At 50.6% G+C, this 17,345-nt stretch overlaps 2 protein-coding genes across 4 annotated transcripts; both read right to left on the bottom strand.

Annotated features, from left to right (window-relative positions):
- Positions 1–544: 544 nt before the first annotated feature.
- Positions 545–4,352, bottom strand: LOC102949206 (SCAN domain-containing protein 1-like). Of its 3 annotated transcripts, none has more exons than XM_042996092.1 (2): positions 4,198–4,352; positions 545–1,475 (listed from the first exon to the last, which is right to left on the bottom strand). In XM_042996092.1, exon 2 carries the CDS (start codon positions 1,441–1,443, stop codon positions 991–993), a length of 453 nt encoding a protein of 150 aa, XP_042852026.1. In that variant the 5' UTR covers positions 1,444–1,475; positions 4,198–4,352; the 3' UTR covers positions 545–990. The 3 variants fall into 3 exon arrangements, with proteins under 3 accessions (XP_042852026.1, XP_007083782.2, XP_007083783.2); XM_007083720.3 differs by lacking the exon at positions 4,198–4,352 and adding an exon at positions 3,593–3,892; XM_007083721.3 differs by lacking the exon at positions 4,198–4,352 and adding an exon at positions 2,178–2,274.
- Positions 4,353–10,490: 6,138 nt separating this feature from the next.
- Positions 10,491–16,251, bottom strand: LOC102948913 (chymotrypsin-like elastase family member 3B). The gene is made up of 8 exons (XM_042996650.1): positions 16,079–16,251; positions 15,010–15,095; positions 14,018–14,115; positions 13,764–13,898; positions 12,467–12,603; positions 11,958–12,100; positions 11,196–11,348; positions 10,491–10,508 (listed from the first exon to the last, which is right to left on the bottom strand). Exons 1-8 carry the CDS (start codon positions 16,119–16,121, stop codon positions 10,491–10,493), a joined length of 813 nt encoding a protein of 270 aa, XP_042852584.1. The 5' UTR covers positions 16,122–16,251.
- Between the last annotated feature and the right edge of the window lie 1,094 nt (positions 16,252–17,345).

Below are 17,345 nucleotides of genomic sequence, written 5' to 3'. Positions count from 1 at the left end.
CCAGGCTCTGAGCTGTCAGCACAGAGCCCGACGTGGGGCTCGAACCCACAGACTGTGAGATCATGACCTGAGCCGAAGCCAGACGCTCAACGGACTGAGCCACCCAGGTGCCCCGATCCCTCAGTTTTAATTTAAATTCTGACTGGGGGTGCCTCGGTCCGGTAAGCGTCTTGACTCTTGATTTCAGCTCAGGTCATGATCTTGGGATTCTCTTTCTCCCTCTCTCTGCTCCCCACCCCCACTTGTGCACTCTCGGGCTCTCTCTCAAAATAAATAAACTTAAAAAAAATTCTGGGGTGCCTGGAGTCCCACGACGGGTAAGCACAAGCCCCGCTTTCTCTCTCTCCCCTTCCCTCTCTTTGTGCCCCTGGCTCACTCTCTAAGAAAAAAAAAAAAAAAAGAAAGAAAAAAACAAATCTGAATAACACAAAGGCATGGGCTGTTCCTATCTTATGTCTAGCTCACATCTACTCCTGATAATTGTCTCACCTTTCTCAAATGCTGAGTAAGAGCTAAACTGGTAAATCACCACAGGACACTGTGATTAAGGACCAAACTTTAATATTTCAAGGGCGTCTCAAACGAGTTTACTGGATGGGGTTACAGAAGCTTCCATTCATGCCACCACAGCAAGAATCAAGAATTCTGAAAGTTGAAGCGATTAGCTCTTTGGATACATAACAATATATTAAAGCATGTCAGAAAGTGCAAAAAAGGAGGCATTCGGCAGAGCAAAAACAAGCAACAGGCTGATTGTCCTAACAGGAGGGTAGAGAAGCTCTTTCCGGAGCTCAGTCCCCGGAATTAGAGCTGCCTCAGCCAGAGGGAGGTCCAGACATGGGTTTTGACGGATTATTACAACTAGTCAAAGCCAAGCTCAAAAAAACCGAGGCTCACATTTCCCCATGACCGCGACTGGCTCTTGCAACAACAACGAGCACCTCCGGTGACTTCTCACGCGCAGGCTGAGCAAGGACCCAGCGGCAGGACTCAGCCGGTGATTCTGACCCCAGGCTGACATCTCTGGGCCCGAGCTCGGAGCTCCTCGGGCAGGACAGCCTGGAACTGCTCCTGCACCAGCATCTCCACAATCTGCTCCTTTGTGTGAATATCGGGTCTCAGCCACTGTCCAGCAAGCTCCTGCAGATGTCGGAGGACCTCCCTGGGCCCGGCTGCATCCTCATAGCGGAATTTCCTGAACCTCTGCCTGGAGGCTGCAGCGTTGGGACGATTCCTTCGTGGCATGGTCTCAAGGTCTTCGGCAGAGTCTTCATCGAGGCTCTCTGGTGGAAGCCCGGAAGGCTCTCGCGGAACCTGGACCTGGGGAGCCGATATGAGGACAACTTCTGACTCCTCGGCCACCGTCTCATTTGACGGTGGCCTTATTTTATCATTCTGGACTTCTCTATTTCTTTGTGTCTCTAAGTACCCTTCAGTCTCCATTCTGGGACTCTGGAAAAGGATGTCTCCGACTCCTAAACACAGAGAAAAGACAGGCTGAGCGAAACAGACCCCAGAGACTGTTAAAACCACCTTGATCTCATGGATCTGGTCCAGATCCAGGTTCCATCCACTTTCCAATCTTAACAGGGTTTCTTAATCAAGGTCCTAGAAATTCTATTTTTGTTTCTTTTGGATCAATTGACACAACGGAGAAAAATGTGTCAGTGGTTTACCAAAATGAAGACTGTAGATTCTCAAAGCACAAAGGATGGAGAACACTGGCCTCGCTAGCTAGAGAACCTTCTAGACAATCTTTCATCCATTTTCCCCTCATTACAAAGTATTTTACATTATGTTAAAACAGAGAACTATGTATGCATATGTTTTATAAGGGGAAAAAAATCTTTAAAAACAGGGGTGTTTGCGTCCTCCAATGTCTTTTATGGAGTTATGTTATGACTAAAAGCAAGTTATGAGAAAGGACTAAAATGCAAGAGATAAAAGTCTGTTCATGTATATCTACCCTTCATTTACATCTACTCTGCGGTCTTTTCTACCCCACCTCCCCATCTCTTTCATGATCAAAGAGTAACAAGGGTTTAAAAGCACTTTGGGAGCTACCCAGGGTGGAGCCTAAGCCCCCTCTTCACAAAGAAAGAAAAGACTAGAAAAGAAAAGCCTCCACATTAAGATTAAGATCTTAAGTTCCTCTAATCAGTGTACAGGAAACTGACCTAGTCAGAATCCTGGTAGTGCAGACTCCCAACTCTTGGGATGCTTGTCAGCTCTAGGATTAGCAAACCAGATGTAGTGGGGAAGGGGGGAGAGGCGCACCAAATACCTGTAAAATGCCAGAAAAAAAAAAGGCTTTGCTTCATTTGGGTTAGGGCCCCAGTCCAAGAGAAGGATAACCGCAATCTATGTTATTTAAAGAGAGAGAGACTTCAAGTGACAGTACAGAAATGACCAAATTAATTTCTGTATCAGGGTATGTCCAATCACAGAGTGTAACTCCTAGAATAGTGGTCAGTTTTCAAAGACCGTCTCTTTTTTCACGAACAAACTCCTTCCCCCAAGAACGAATCCCTCCTTAGTCCACGTGGCAGAAGTGTCCATGTTTAAAATCCCTCCCACCTCAGTCTCTCAAACCAGTTTCCTGGGTAACAACTGACAGAGGCCAACAATCACCAACACTGACCAGCTGCTTCGCATTAACTAGTTCTCAGAGCCTAGTCACCTCTTCTCTAAACGTTCCACGACCCATTTTCTAGGAGCCTCGTACTGATTCTAGACCTTGCAGTTTGGATACTCCTGGAGGACACCTGTTCTTCCCGTATTATCTGGGTTTTTGTTCAATCAACAGAATGTACTCTCCCCAAAAGTAAGTTGTTACTAACCTAGAGTGAATGAGGATCAAAGCAAAGTATCCCCATAACTCAGGGGAGCCTTGGATAAAAAGGAAATATTTAGTCAAAGAAAGGTTGGATGGAATGTGAGAAAGCAAAATCCTGGGAACAACCTAACTGACCATGAACAGGGAAATAATTAAAGTATCGTCAACCATTCAGCAGAAAATACAGTGCGGCCTTATAAAGAATGAAGTCAGCCAGTGAGTGCTGATACATCCACACGGCCACGACACGTCACCCAAGATGCAGATCACTACGTGTAATATGACCCCACCTGAGGAAATTAAAATACATACACATAAGCATACATGGCCTGATCTATCCACAAACACCTTCAATTATATTTACTTCTTAGGGGCAGGGACAGAAGACAGACATTTTTCATTCCATAGCTTTCTATACTGCGTTCTTTTTAACTACAACCACGTCTTACTTTCGTAACAACTCAAGAGGAAGCAAACATTCCCCTCCTGCCCAAAACCTTTCTGAGTAAAAAACCCCTAACCCACTTAGGAAAACACCCTTTTACTAATTCTTCTAGCTCTCAGCACCAGAGGTGTTTACAACCCGGACTTCTAAGAATAGTCTCAATTGTCAGGCCAGTTCTCAAGGCTGGCTCTGAAACATGGACCAACTCTACGCCTCACCCCGCTTATAAATCCTATCAGTTTTAGAAACCCAATGACCAGACACAATGCTTACCCTCATCAGTTAATAATTCCTATTCACTGAGCACTTACTTCCTAGCTGACACTATGCTGAGCATTTCACGTTCTCTTCTACGTGATCCTCTTAGCCCCTCTCAACTCTCCACACGACTCTCTACTGCCCCGGCCGTCTCTGTTAGCAACAGCAGCAGCCGATGTTATTTGTTGAATTTTACAGGCCAAACGCTCTGCGGAAGCTGTCCCTCATCCAAGCAATCCTCCCGATAACCCAGGATGACATTTTCATTCGCAAGTAAACAAACGGAGGCTCGACAAGAAGGGATTTGCCCAAGATCACAAGGCCAGGAGGTGGCGGGGCTACTCAACCGCGTAGAAAATTCCCGGCTTCTAGGCGGGGAGCTGCGTCGGGCTCCTCCCACCATATGGGCGCGGCTCAGGGGGCCTAGGTGGGGCCGGAAAACCGTTCTGGGGCTCCAAACCAGGACCTCCTCCTCCCGGACTGCAGAGAGACCCCGAGCCACGCCAGTCCCGACAGCCCGCAGACCCGCAAAGCAGGGCTTCCCCGCTCCGAAAGCGGCCGCCGCCGCCGCCGCCGCCGCCGCGGCCCCCGGCTCCCCACAGATCGTGCGCCGGGGAAGGAGTGACGGGCGGGAGGGAAGAAGGGAGGGAGCGTTCACCTGCGCAGGTGCCACCTCGGAGGGCAGGGGGCAACGGGGGCGGGGGCGCCTGGCGACCAGACTCGAAGCCCGAAACCGACTCCGAGGAAAGGAAACCAACTACCCAGCGCAGAGCTTTGTAGCCCGCCGCCGGAACCGGAAGTGGCGGGCCGCCGGAAGTTGGAAGTGAAGCGGGGTGGGGGGGGGCGGAATAGGGTAGAGGGGGTCTCTCTAGGGCCCGGTGGTGCGTGGTAGCTCCATGGTTTTAACCCGTGGTGGGCTTTGGGCCTTCCTCAATCCTCGGGCCTTCCTCAATCCTCAGGCCTTCCTACCGCGTGGAGCTGTGGGTACTGCCTAGGCAGCCTCTCGGCTTCTGGGAAGTTCTCTGCTTCTCTGAGCCCCAGTTTGCCCAGCTGCAAAATGAAAAGAAGTTGAACCGGGAATTGAGACACTCCAGGAGCCGGCCCGCAGCTGACTCAGCGCCCCACCCTGAGGTTACACCCTTGACTCTTTGCACCACCCAGAGGAAAGAAACCAACATAGAGGGCTGGGTGGCTGCTGTTTGGAAACCGCCATCCTGCGTGACGCCCCGTGCAATCACTCCACGTGAGGCGGTGGGCACAGTCTAATAAGTACCCCTGCGTCCGTGTACCCAGACAGAAGTGGGCATGTGCCACGTGGGTTTGTCCTTCTGTCCAGGGGAAGATCCTGTGTATAGAAAGCTCGGTCTCAGCCCTGTGTCCCTCTTCCCCCCCAAGACTTTCCAATTGCTGACGGTTAAGAATTGAAGTTTTGAAGTCACACTTAGCTGGTTTGAGTCTGGGTTTAGCCTGGAGTTGAGTCGGGGGCACACATGTTAAAATAGCACAGCATGTAAGAGGAAGTGCAAAGATGCTAAGGCAGCCCTTCCACGTCGGTCTTAACCCTGAAGGGGAAGGGACTTGGCCAAGGACAAGGCACTCAGGTGGCCCAGCCGGCTCTCCTCCCATTTGCCCTATCCAAATGGGACATGCTAGGGAATTAAGAGGGGCACTCCAAAGACCCCTCCCGGGTTATCACCACCTCCCAACCCTCTCCACCCCTCTCCCTAACCTCTCACACCCCCCACCTCACCCCACTCCCAACCAATGTCACTGGGGAAGAGAAGATGTGCCTTTTGTCTACACTGCCACTGCTGGTTAGTAACCCCCTAGATTGCCAGGTTCTCCAGCTGGTGGTTGGATAGCCAGGCTCCTTGCTATGGCCCCACCCCTACCTCCACCACTGTGGGCCCTTCCCCCACTCACCCCTACAGGGTAGTTTCCACGTTTCACTCCCTGTCAGCCTTGGTTTCCCCATCTGTAAAATGAGAGGGTTGGACTGCATTAAAGACTCCCAGTTGTACACCCCACCCCATCCCATTCTTAGGCTCCCGGGGAATGCTTCAGGAAACTGCTGGAGTGCAGTGGGGGTAGGGGATGGTTTAAGTCCCAGAGCAGCTCCGATTTTAAAGGTTTATACATTTATATGAAAAGTTTATATGTTGTGGCTCCGTGTAAGATTATTGTATCACTCAGGATAAAATGTAAACTTTGCACTTTGCCCCACATTCCTCATCTTTCCCCATCCTCCTGTTCACTCACTGCTCCAGGCACAGCGGCCTTGTAGTTATTTTGCAAACCCAAGAAGTTCATCGTCACCTCTTTGGTGACTCTGCTTGTGGTGCTCTTTCCTGACATCTGTTCATCAAGGATCCAGTTCAAATGTTGCCTCTCTAGAGCAGCCTTTGCTATCCCCCCTCTTCTAAAGACACCTATGCAATCCCTTTATAGCCTGTCAATCTGTATTGTTATTATCTGTTTATTTTCTATTTTGCCCACTAGGCAGTGGCCACAAGGCCAAAGACCTTGACTGTCCTGTCCCCATGTCTCCAGCACCTGAAGCTGAGCATAGGCTGGGTGGACATCTGTTGAATGACTCAATGAGTGAGTGAATGAACAGAGAAGGCTTGAATTTTATGATAAAGCCAGCCTGGTAAAGACCACCAGGGACACAGGTATAGTTTAACAAAGTTAAGTTTATTGACTTAATGCCACAAGCATCCAGAGAAACCATGGGGTGTCTCATGAAAGAAAGGAAGAAACAGGGTTATTATTGTAGGATTTAGGGGAACTTTGGAATTTAGGTGAAATTGAAATGAAGCAGTGTTGACAGGCTCAAAGCAAACTTGGTCTTGTAGAAAGAGGTTAACATCTAGCTTGAGACCAGAAGTAGATTCATAGCCGTGTTTCCTTGGACACTGCAAAGTTAAGATAAATATGGACCGTTGTGTCCAAAACCTCTTGTCTGAAGCTCTGCACCTGGGGTGGTAATCCACGCTGCTTCTCTGTGTCAAATCTGGCTCTGACCCACTAGACAAGAGTGGGATTCTTCATCTCACTGACCCGATCTCAAACAGCAAAGTTTCTCAGAACTATGTCTTTGGTGTTCATTGACAAAAGAAAGTTAGACAGATTCACATTTGACAGGAATCTCTTGATGTCTCAATCATCTGGATGTGAGGGCCATCCAGGGCTCCAGTCTTCCCATCCCAAGGTGACCCCAGCCCCCTGGGCTCCGCATCACTCTGAGCCTTCATTAGAACACTGAGTTAAGCCTCCAGCCCCGTTTGGGTGTACCTGTCAGATGCCCAGCCAGACTCTGGGCACATCAAGGGCCTGGCCCAAGTTTGGGTCATTTTCTTCTGCCCATGCTTGCCACAGAATACCCAAAGGTGCTCAATCTGTGCCCATTGAATCCAGCTGTTGATAAGTCTAATGAATGTAAAGAAAAAGAAATGGAAGGAAGCATACCAAAATGATAGCAGTAGCTGTGTAACGGGTGTGGGAATGTGAGTGGTTTTTTTTTAAATCTCCCAAAGGGGAAGTCCCTAACATGTAACCAAGATTAATGTTATGAAAAAGGAAAAGAAAATGGCATTGCTGACTCTTCTAAGAAAAAAGTATTGACATTTGAATGAGAACAAAATTGTTGACACATTTTGATTAAAGAGAAGGGAACGCAGCACCAATCCTTTATATTTTCCGAGGGAATTCAAGTATTGACATTGTGCTTTTTCAGAAAGTGGGTTTTCCTCGTGATTTAGAAAACACACACACACACACACACACAAAGTTGTTGGCATTGACACTCTAATCATTACTCAAAAAATTAAATTATTGGAGCGCCTAGGGTGGCTCGTCAGTTCAGCATCTTACTCTTGACTTTTGGCTCAGGTCATGATCTCATGGTTTGTGTGTGCGAGCCCTGTGTCGGGCTCTGTGCTGACAGCATGGAGCCTGCTTGGGATTCTCTCCCTCCCTCTCTCTGCCCCTCCCCAGCTCACTTGTTCTCTCTCTCTCTCTCTCTCTCTCTCTCAAAATCAGTAAACATTTAAAAAATGATTGATTATATGGTTTTTAAAGGATTTGAATTGTCAAGGCTTGGAGATTAAAAAAAGAACATTAAATTATTGCTGAAACTGTTGGCACTTTTAGGCAAGATTTCCTGACTCCCCGTTGCCCACACATGAGAAGGGCGTTGGCAGTTCTCGGCCCCATCCTGAGGCGGGGTGGAGGGCCCTTGACGGCCTACTTCCCAGCCACAGAGTGGAATTTTCCAGGTCTGAATGCCCTTTGTCCTAGAACTACTTTGGAAAATTGTCCAAGGTCACGGAAGGACCCACTGGGAAGAAGTAGATACTCAGCTTTTGCGACCCCGTTGTGCCTTGACAGCATGTGACTATTACATATGTCACCTGGCGCCATCTGTCTGACGCGACACAAATGATCACCACATGCCCCACTTTGCACCACTTTCTCCCCTCCTCCCCCCACACCCCTGTGATGCTGAGGTCTCTTCCCTGCTTGACTCCGTTCCTCCCTTGCCCTCATGCTGGCCTTGCCAGACCAGTTCTTAGGCTTTTGTGGGAGCTGGAGTGGGGGGTAAGGGCTGGAGGAGGAGAGTTTCTGTGAGAAAGGACTGAGGGTCCAAGAGTGGGTACGGAGAAAAGCAGGGGAGGGAGGGCAGTTGTCATGTGTGGGGACCGTGGGCGGGAAGAGAAAAAAAAAGAAAGACAATTTTAAGAAGTACTGTTGATACAGTTACTGTGGAGAGCAACTTGGCGATTGGTTAAATTGGAAATGAGCACCCCCTCCCACCCAGTAATTCCATTTCCTGGAATATACCCTAGAGAAACTCTTGCACATCGCACCTGGAGGTTTGTCCAAGGACGTTTGCTGAAGCGCTGTTTGTAATCGTGAAAATTGGCCCTGCTGTAAATGTCCATCCGGGGGGGGGGGGGGCGGGAAGGATAATAGTGTTGTGCAATAGGCTCCTCTTCAAGACCAGCAGCAATGAACTAGAAATATATAAATTAGCATGGGCCTCAAGAAATAATGTTGGTGGGTGGGGGAAGGGCATTAAGGAGGGCACTTGTTGGGACAAGCACTGGGTGTTACATGTGAGTGATAAATCGCTGAATTCTACTCCTGAAACCATTATTACACTGTGTGTTAACTAATTTGGATTTAAAGAGAGAAAGAAAGAAAGAAAGAATGTCGGGTGGAAGCACCAAGTTGCAGAATAATACGTACAGCATGAAGCTATGCCTGTATTTTTAAAAACCAAACAATGCAGTACATTGTATATAGATATTATATGGTTGGTGAAAAATACGTAGCAACGTGGAGTGGAAGGAGCGGAAGGATAAATACCCAATTCATTTCATCAGTAAGGATAAGTTAGGTCAATGCCACTGTAACCAACACCCCGAATCTTAGTGGCCTGTAACCACAGAGTTTATTTCCTGCCTGTGCTGCATATCCGTCAGGGGTCACTGCAGGCTTTGCTCCCCGTCTCCTCACTCTGGGACCAAGCTGACGTACAGCCACCAGCTGCCATGGCAGAGGGAAAGAGAGCTCAGCAAATCGTCCCACCTCTCAAAACCTCACCTCGGGCAGAGCAGGCCACATGGCCAAACCCACCTCCACAGGGCAGGCAAGAACTAGCCCACCGTGGGCCCCAAAGGAAAAACAGTGCTGGCTAGAGGACACATTATCACAGCCATGAGGATGATGTCCTCTGAGTACTCAGAGAACAATTAGTAATATTAAAGGGTACAAAGAGTAATATTAAAAATTATAAATATATGTCCTTGCTGGGCTCATGTTTGCTTTCATGGCATTCAGGAGGAACATGAATAAAGGAATTCAGTTGTGTGTGTGTGTGTGTGTGTGTGTTTCTGAAAGTTTATGTATTTGTTTTGAGAGAGAGAGAGTGGGGGAGGGACAGAGAGAGAGGAAGAGAGAGAGAATCCCAGGCAGGCTCCATGTTGACAGCAGAGAGCCCGATGTGGGGCTCAAACCCACACACCGTGAGATCATGCCTGAGACAAAGTCACCCGCTGAACCGACTGAGCCCCCCACCCCGGGCGCCCCAGAAATTCAGTTGTCTGTATGTTGCCCTGGGCTGCAGGGCAGCAGCCTTTCGGACCTCAGCACCAGCACACTGGGCTCCGACCCCACTTGTGGCATCGTGCGTGCTTCTGCGTGGGCTTCTGCAGCAAGGGCTCCCAAAGTTGTTTTACTCACATCTGAATCCCCATCTCTGCCCTTGCCGCCAAAAAAGGTGCCTCGTAAATGTTTAATGAATGATTCTGATGTGCTCGTTTCTATCTCAATAACGAGCTGTTTCAAGGCAGGAACCGTGTCGTCTTCCCCCCCCCCCCCCCCCCCCCCGAGCCCTCCTCAGGAACAGGAGGATGGCTCCTGTTCCGGCCATGAATGCTCGCTGAGCGAACGAATGAATGAATGGATGACCACAGCCCTCCTTTCCTAGCCCACAGCGGGAGAAGAAAATGCGTGGCCCATGCCACTCCTCCATGAGCCCCCCAAGGGCCTGGCAAGTTCACTTTTTCTGCAGATTCCACCATGTTTTCTTGCTGCATCGAAAAGCCAGTGTGTGGCTGTATAGGATGACCGACTTCTCGGGACTCTCCTCCTTTTACCACGGAAAGTTCTGTGCCCTGGGAACCCCCTCAGTCCAGGCAAACTGGGATGGCTGCTCACTCGACGGCAACTCCTTTCTTCTCTCTGGGCCTCATTTTTTTTTTTTTTTTTCTCATTCTCAAATGAGAGGGTTGTATCTGGTCTTGACTCTACGTAACAGATCTAAGATTTTAGGGACAGCCTGGAAGGGAACAGATGAGTCAAAGAAGGAAGAAAGACTCACGTTGGGGTTTTCTGAGAGATCTTTATTTTTTACAAAGAACGTGCATTGCCACCAAGGCCTCGGTTCTAGTGGCTTGACATGACCTAGAAAAAAAAGCCATAGAAAAAGGGAGGAGATTCAGCATAGTCTAGTTAGGAGCACAGATTCTGAAGCCATATGGAACCAGGTTCAATTTCCAGCCATGCCACCATTAGCTGTGTGAGGAGAGTGACTTGACCTCTCTGAGCCTCAGTGTTTTCGTCTGTATAATGGGAGTAATCTTAGTACTCATCTCATGGTGGGGGGGGGGGTTGATGAAACTACTAACTAAGGATGTTTAAGTAGTTTATAAATGTTATCATGAACATTATTAGCCCTCCCTGACCACTCATTCCCAGATAAGGTTTGTGCTTTCACTGGGGCCTGAACATCCAGTCACAGCTCTCCCCATGTTTCATGATGATTGCTCATGTGATCATTTCTTCACCGCAAGCAGCCCTTTGACACATCACTCTATCTTTCAGCACAAGCAAAGACCTGTATCTCACAAACACTTGTTGAGATAAGGAAGTTCATCTGTAGTTCAGAGACACTGAGGTCCTTGGGGCCACACCAGAGCAGAGAACATCCCCCAGGCCCTCTGGAATGTGCCCAGGGGCCCCTCCACTCCTGACCTTCTGGGATCCTTTCAGCCCCTCCTCAGGATCTGCTGTCCCCGCTCAGCCCCGGCACCTCTCAACATCTCAGAAGAGCCAGCATGGGGGCCCTCCTGCTCGGCCCGTCCCGCTCACCTCCTCGATCCAGTCATTGAAGGCCGAGACTCGTGTGAACACCGTGGGCTTCTTGAGGGTGTTGCAGCCGAAGGCAGAAACGAAGCTGGTCACACCGTGGACCTGCCAGGAGCCGTCTGCTGTGGGGCAGTTAAGGGGTCCTCCAGAGTCACCCTGGAATTGCCAGAGAGCGGTGGGGAGTTGAGCCGCCATGTGTGGGATTGAAGGAATTGGTTGTGCCTCTGGGGATTCTGAGAAACCCCTGTGTTACTTGACCTCCCCAAGCCCCAGCTGGCCTGTTTGTAACAGACTAACATCTGTCCTACCGGATCTTGTAGGAATTAAGCGAGATGATAAATATATGATCTTAGCACAACCCCTAGCAGAGAGAAAGCAATCAACAAAGGGTAGTTCCCATAGTATTACCACGATAGATAGTCACCATAACAGTATTCATCCTCACTTATAACACAACGATAGGACTGATTTATCGTAACTTCAGGACCATGGAGTTGAAGGTGCCTTTAGAGATCACGGTGTCAATATCCCTTACCGGGCTGATGGGAAAGCCTGAGGACCGGGTCAAGTGATTTGCCCCAGGTCAAGGCAGCGTGAGCTGGGACGGGAAGCCAGAGGCCAGGGTGGTGTGTCTGGCCCCCACTGACTTCCTCCAAGTCCTGCCTGGCCTGGAGGCTGAACGGGGCCAGCAGGTGGGATTTCTCCTCCCCTCCCCCCGGCAGATGGCAGAGACACCCCTGGGCCCCGCAGTTCGAGCTGACTCACGTTGCAGCCGGAGAGGATGTCCCCACCCGCACACACCATGGTCTTCTTCACGGAGCTGCCCCACCAGTCCAACTTGGAGCAGTGGTCATAGTCGACCACGGGCAGCAGCGCCTGCTGCAGCTTGTCCGGGAGGGGCCCACCAGCTGCGGGAGAGACCGCCCTGAGTGGGGTGGCGTGGGGTGCAGGGCTGGGGCTGGGGCCCGGGAGTCAGGGCTGGGAGCCCCGGGGTGGGGTGGGGGAGGTTGAGGGAGGCAACCCTTCTAGCCCGATGGGGACTCGCCTCCCACCAGAGGGTCCTGCCTGCTTTGTCCACCATAACACCCCCGGCACCTGGCACACAGGAGACGCTGGAAAATGCTCAGGTGAACACATTTGTGTTTGGGAGGATGGGGTGGAGGGGGGGGAGGAGGGAGGTGCCCCCGAAGGAGGACAAGTGCAAGGATGTGTCGTGGTTGCCTTCGACCCCCGGCCCCCAGTCCCTGTGGCCGGTGGGAGGGTTCGGCACGCACTGTGGAGCCGGCCCCAGCCGCTGATGTAGCAGGGAGCCCCGTTGGGCAGGATGTCACCAGCGGGAGGGAGGCAGGCGAGCTGGACCGTGCCTCCCAGCTGGGCGCTGCGCGACAGCTTGATGAGAGCGATGTCATTGCTGGGGAAGAGGAAAGAGTCAGGGGAGCCTGGTCCTCCAGCCAGACCAAGCCCCACCTCTCAGCCTTTGCAACAGAGAGTTCGCCTCCAGGATGCCCCCGCTGCTCCTTTTCCTCCAAATCACAGGCGTTCTTAGGGCTGAGCAACTTTAGGAGGCTCCCCGCCCCCCGCCCCCTGCTCCCAGCACCCATGCTGACCCTCGGCCTTCCTAGCTGTCCTCGGCTCTTATACCATGGTCCTTACACTTCAGCTGCACCAGGATCACAGAGGGCTTGTTAAACACGGGTTGCTGGGGCCCACCCCAGGGTTCTTGAGGCAGTGGGTCCGGGGGTGGGGCCCGAGGACTCACATTGCCAACAAGTTCCCAGGCGATGCTGATGGCCTGGGGACCACCCTTCAAGAACCCCTGTTCTGGGTCTTCCTCTGCTTGCTTGTCACTCGAAGCATCGTACCTGGGGTCCCCTTTCCTCTCCACGTACCGCAGGAGTCCCGTGAGGATGGGTCGAGGTCACGATCATCATGGCCCTTCTCTCCTACACCGCACTTTCAAGGGTTCTGCCCCCTTCTTTGACCCTCACCAGAAAAATGCTGGGCCCCGCAGACACATGATTTTGTACGTGCTTGAGGGCCTTGGGAAGCCCTGCTTCAGTGTTCTCACCCGGTGATTGCCTCCCTGTCCTTCAAACCACTCAGGAAGCCAGGAAAGTCACCCTCAACATATGGTATAATTGAGGCCCAGAGAAGGGCAGTGACTTGCCCAAGGCACACGGCAACTTAGTGCTGGAGGCTGACTCTGGGTCCAGTGCTCCTCCTTTTTCCCACAGTGCTGGGAACCCAGGCTGCACTGGACAAATGTCTGTCGAACGGAGGAACCCTTAGATTTGGGAGCGGGGGTGCCAGAGGAGATCTGGGTTCAAGCCAACTAGCCAAGTGGCCTTGGGGGAGTTCCTGGCCCTCCCTGAGCCCTGCTGTCCTTCCACAGGGAGAGGAGTTTCGGGCAGATGCTCCTTCGAGGCTCTCCTGGCTCTGACCCTCAGTGTGTGGGACGTGGGCCCAGGCTGCTGGACCCAGCCCCGCTGTCACTGGGGGTCTCTTCAGAATTATCTTTGGGTCACAGAGGGACCAGTAACCTCTGGGTCCCAGGCCTGAGAGTCCACTCACCCACAGGCTACGCAGTTGGGGTTCCAGAGTGGGTGCACGAAGAGGTCCCCAGCATTGATGGGGATCACCTGTTCGGAGCCTTCCTCCTCAGCCCGGTTATATTCGCCCAACACAACCTGGTAGGTCAAGGAGCTCCTGCCAGTGGAGGAGGTCAGGTCAGTCTGGGCCCGACTGGGCTCCTTCCCTCCCCTCCCACAGCTATGCACCACCTGCCCGGTTCTCATGCAGGGACGGGGGCAAGTAAAAACACTTACGAGATGCAGTGGCCCGCAGTCATGACCCAGTCGGGGGCGATAAGGCTGCCGCCACATGTGTGGTGGAAGGCTCCACTCTTCTCGTACTGCAGGGAGACCTGGCGACAAGGAGGGAGGAGCCTAAGTGGTCTGGGCCCTACAGTGAGGGCTGATATCCATGACTGTATAGGTTGTGCACTGGACAACTCTAGAGGGCATCACTCATGCAGAGTGGCCTCCTCCAGAAATGTGCAGTGTTCAACCCACATGACTGTATCATCTATGGCTGTTTTCATACCACAATGGCAGAGTTAAGTCACTGCAATAGAAACCACATGGCTGACACAAGCTAAAATATTTTACTCCCTGGTTCTTCCCAGAACAAGTTAGCTGACGATGCTGTAGACCAGTGCCATCCAAGAGAACTTTCTGTGACGGTGGGAATGTTCTCTGCCTCGGCCGTCCAACGTGGTGGCCGCTAGCCATATGTGGCCGTTGAGAATTTGAATGTGGCTAGCATGGAACAACTGAATTTTTAACATTGTTTAATTGTAATTAATTTAAAATTAAATAAAGACATGTGGCTAGTGACTACCGTGTCACTGAAGCAGGTCTAGCCCTCTGTGCCTCACTGACCTCTCTAAAGCCCTTCCTTCCTTTAGTGCTCTCAGACCTTATAACCCTGCTGTGTAATTCGAGGAGTCTAGTAACGAGGACCCCAAAACCTCCATCCCTAAACACAGTGCCCGAAATTCCACTGTTAGTGCACCAACCCTTGGGCCAAACATTTCCTTCTCTCCAGATTCCACTTTTAACGTGCAAACAGTCCAGGGAGGGTCACAGGTCGAATGGGCAAGACTTCCCCGCGAAGTGGACTGTCCAAGGGTTTCCTGGCCTTGGCGAGCTGAAGAGGTTACCGGAAGCAAAGCAGTGGGGTCGAGACCGAATGCCCCGCAATCAGAACAGAGTGCAGAGCCCACGGTGAGAAATAGCGCAGCTGGCATTGGTCTTACCTGCCAGGGCCAGCTGTAGGGGACTGCGTCCTCACCGTTGACAACACGGGAGGAGGGCTGGTAGGAAGGTCGGCCACAGCCCGAGGCTGGAAAGGAGAGTGCAGGCATCAGTGAGCCAGAGAGTCCCCCAAAGCAAAGAGGCCCGGGTCCAGATTCTAGATGCACCACAAGCTGGCTGTGTGACCTGGTGTAAGTGCTTCCCCCTCTCTGGACCTCCATAGCCACCTATGAACAGTGAACATCTGGACTAGAATAGGGGCCTCCAGAGTCCCAAGAGTCTAGGGATGGAGACGTGACCTCCTTCCATGGCACGATTGAAGGGGCTGATGCACTTAGAACAGTGCCTGGTGCCCGATGAACTCTTAAGAAGTGAAAGCTTGTTGTCATGAAAAGTGGTGGCTTTGGAGTAAGACTGCCTGGGTTCAAAATGCAGCTCTGCTCCTAGTTCTGGGGGGGGGGGTTCTTTACTTCTCTGAGGGTCCTTCTGTAAAATGGGGATAATAATAGAACTGATCACACGAGCCTGTTGTAAGGCTTATGGGAGATAATATGAGAAAAAATCCTTAGCATTCTCCCTGGTATATAGTAAGCGCTCAATAAACATTATCTGTCACTATTACTGTCAGTCAAGGGAGGCAGCTTGGAGGAGGTGGCCCTGAGCTGGAATATAATATGGCAGAGACACTAGGAAAAGGCTAGACCACAGGATACGGAGTGGGGTTGGGGGAGGGAGAGGAGAGCTGGAGGGCTAAGCAGAGGAACAGAAATTCCAACCCAAGCAGTCTAACCACAGAGTCCAAACTCCTCATGACTAGACTTTTTTACCGTCCCCACTGATGAGTCCCACCACAGTGCTTTGGCTACACCAGTCTTTCTCCTGAGCTCATCTATCCATGGCTCCCCCCCGGTTCTCCTGCCCCCCACCAAATTTGAAGCCCCTACAATCATACCCAGGTATAAGCGGAGACCCCCCCCCTCCTGTGGAACCAGGTGTTGGGTTCATGAGACCTGAGGTGAGTGACAGATTTCAAAGGCTCCTAGCCCAGTGCAGCACAGGCTGGGGTCTTACCAAGGGCCACAAGTAGGAGGGAACTCAGCAGCCGGAGCATCATGAGGTCTGAGATGATAGGAAAGACACGCTTAGCCTGGGGGCTCTAATATAGGGCAGAAAGGATACGTGGGAGGAAGGGCAGATTGGGCCCCATTCCCAGAACAGGTGGTAGAACGTCAGCTCTCTCATGGTCCAAGGCCATGGCCCCCACCTGCTGCACATGGGAAGTAACAGCCAACAGTAAGACCCAAGGTTCCCTCCAACCTGTGGCCACACAGGTGGCATTGAATGGCCAGCTGATAACAGGGGAGGGAGGAAGGAAAGTACTCATCAGAACAAGCCAACCTCTTCTAGGGAAGAATATGGGCTCTGGAACTGGTCAGACCTGGGTTCAAATCCCAGCTCTGCCACCTCCAGGCTCTTGATCCTTGGGCATATTAACCTCTCTGGGCCTCGGGTTTCTCATCTCTGAGTCAGGAGCCATATTAGTATCCACCTCAAAATTTTAAAAAATTGTTGAGTGCTTTTCTATATCAGGATGCTCTAGGGGATAGAGCCATGAACATGACATAGTCCCAGATCCCCTGGAGCTTGAGTCTAGTAAGGGAGACTATGACGAATCAACAAAAATAAATGAAGCCTACTTCGTGTGTGTGTGTGTGTATAGAACAATACTAAAACAAATGCCTTTATTCTCAGCATCTGGCTTCAGAAATAGAACATTATAATTCCTCTGTGTATCTCAACTCTATGACATTCCCTTGCTTTCATTAGATTTTCACATACATATGTATTCCTAAACAATACATTGGTTTTCCTTTTAGCCCTCTATGTGAGTAGAATCACAGTGATTATTCATTTGCGATGTCATTTTTACTTTGTGTTCAATATTGGTTCCTGAAATTCACCCATGTTGATGCATGCAATTGATTTGTTTTTAGTATTTAGTAATCCATCCTTCAAATATTCGAAAATCAAAAAAAATTTCAAAATCTATCCAATCTATTGTTAATGGATATTTGAGTGTTACTCATTCTTTGCTTTTATGGAAGTGGTTCACATTTATCTGCTCTATGCCTTGGATAAGAGTTAATGAAACATAGGATATGTAATGGTCCAGCTATACTATGTAACCACAAAGAGTTGATATTCTCATTAATAGGGAATGACGGTTCCTGTTATTCCACAGCTGAGTCAACTTTTTAATTGTCGTGTTTTTTAAAGTCTATTTATTTATTTTTGAGAGAGAGAGACAGAGAAAGACAGAGAGAGAGAGGGAGAGAGA

Source organism: Panthera tigris, chromosome C1 (genome assembly GCF_018350195.1).
Source record: "Panthera tigris isolate Pti1 chromosome C1, P.tigris_Pti1_mat1.1, whole genome shotgun sequence".
Classification (NCBI taxonomy): domain Eukaryota; kingdom Metazoa; phylum Chordata; class Mammalia; order Carnivora; family Felidae; genus Panthera; species Panthera tigris.
The sequence above is the reverse complement of the archived record's forward strand: the minus strand, read 5'-3'. Positions and strand labels throughout refer to the sequence as shown.

Coding starts and splice junctions, on each gene's coding strand:
- LOC102949206 (XM_042996092.1), bottom strand. CDS start 1,443: ATGGAGACTGAAGGGTACTTAGAGACACAAAGAAATAGAGAAGTCCAG.
- LOC102948913 (XM_042996650.1), bottom strand. CDS start 16,121: ATGATGCTCCGGCTGCTGAGTTCCCTCCTACTTGTGGCCCTTG. Junction 14,116..15,009: donor CCTACAGCTGGCCCTGGCAG/GTAAGACCAATG, acceptor CCTTGTCGCCAG/GTCTCCCTGCAGTACGAGAA. Junction 13,899..14,017: donor ACTGCGGGCCACTGCATCTC/GTAAGTGTTTTT, acceptor CTCCACTGGCAG/GAGCTCCTTGACCTACCAGG.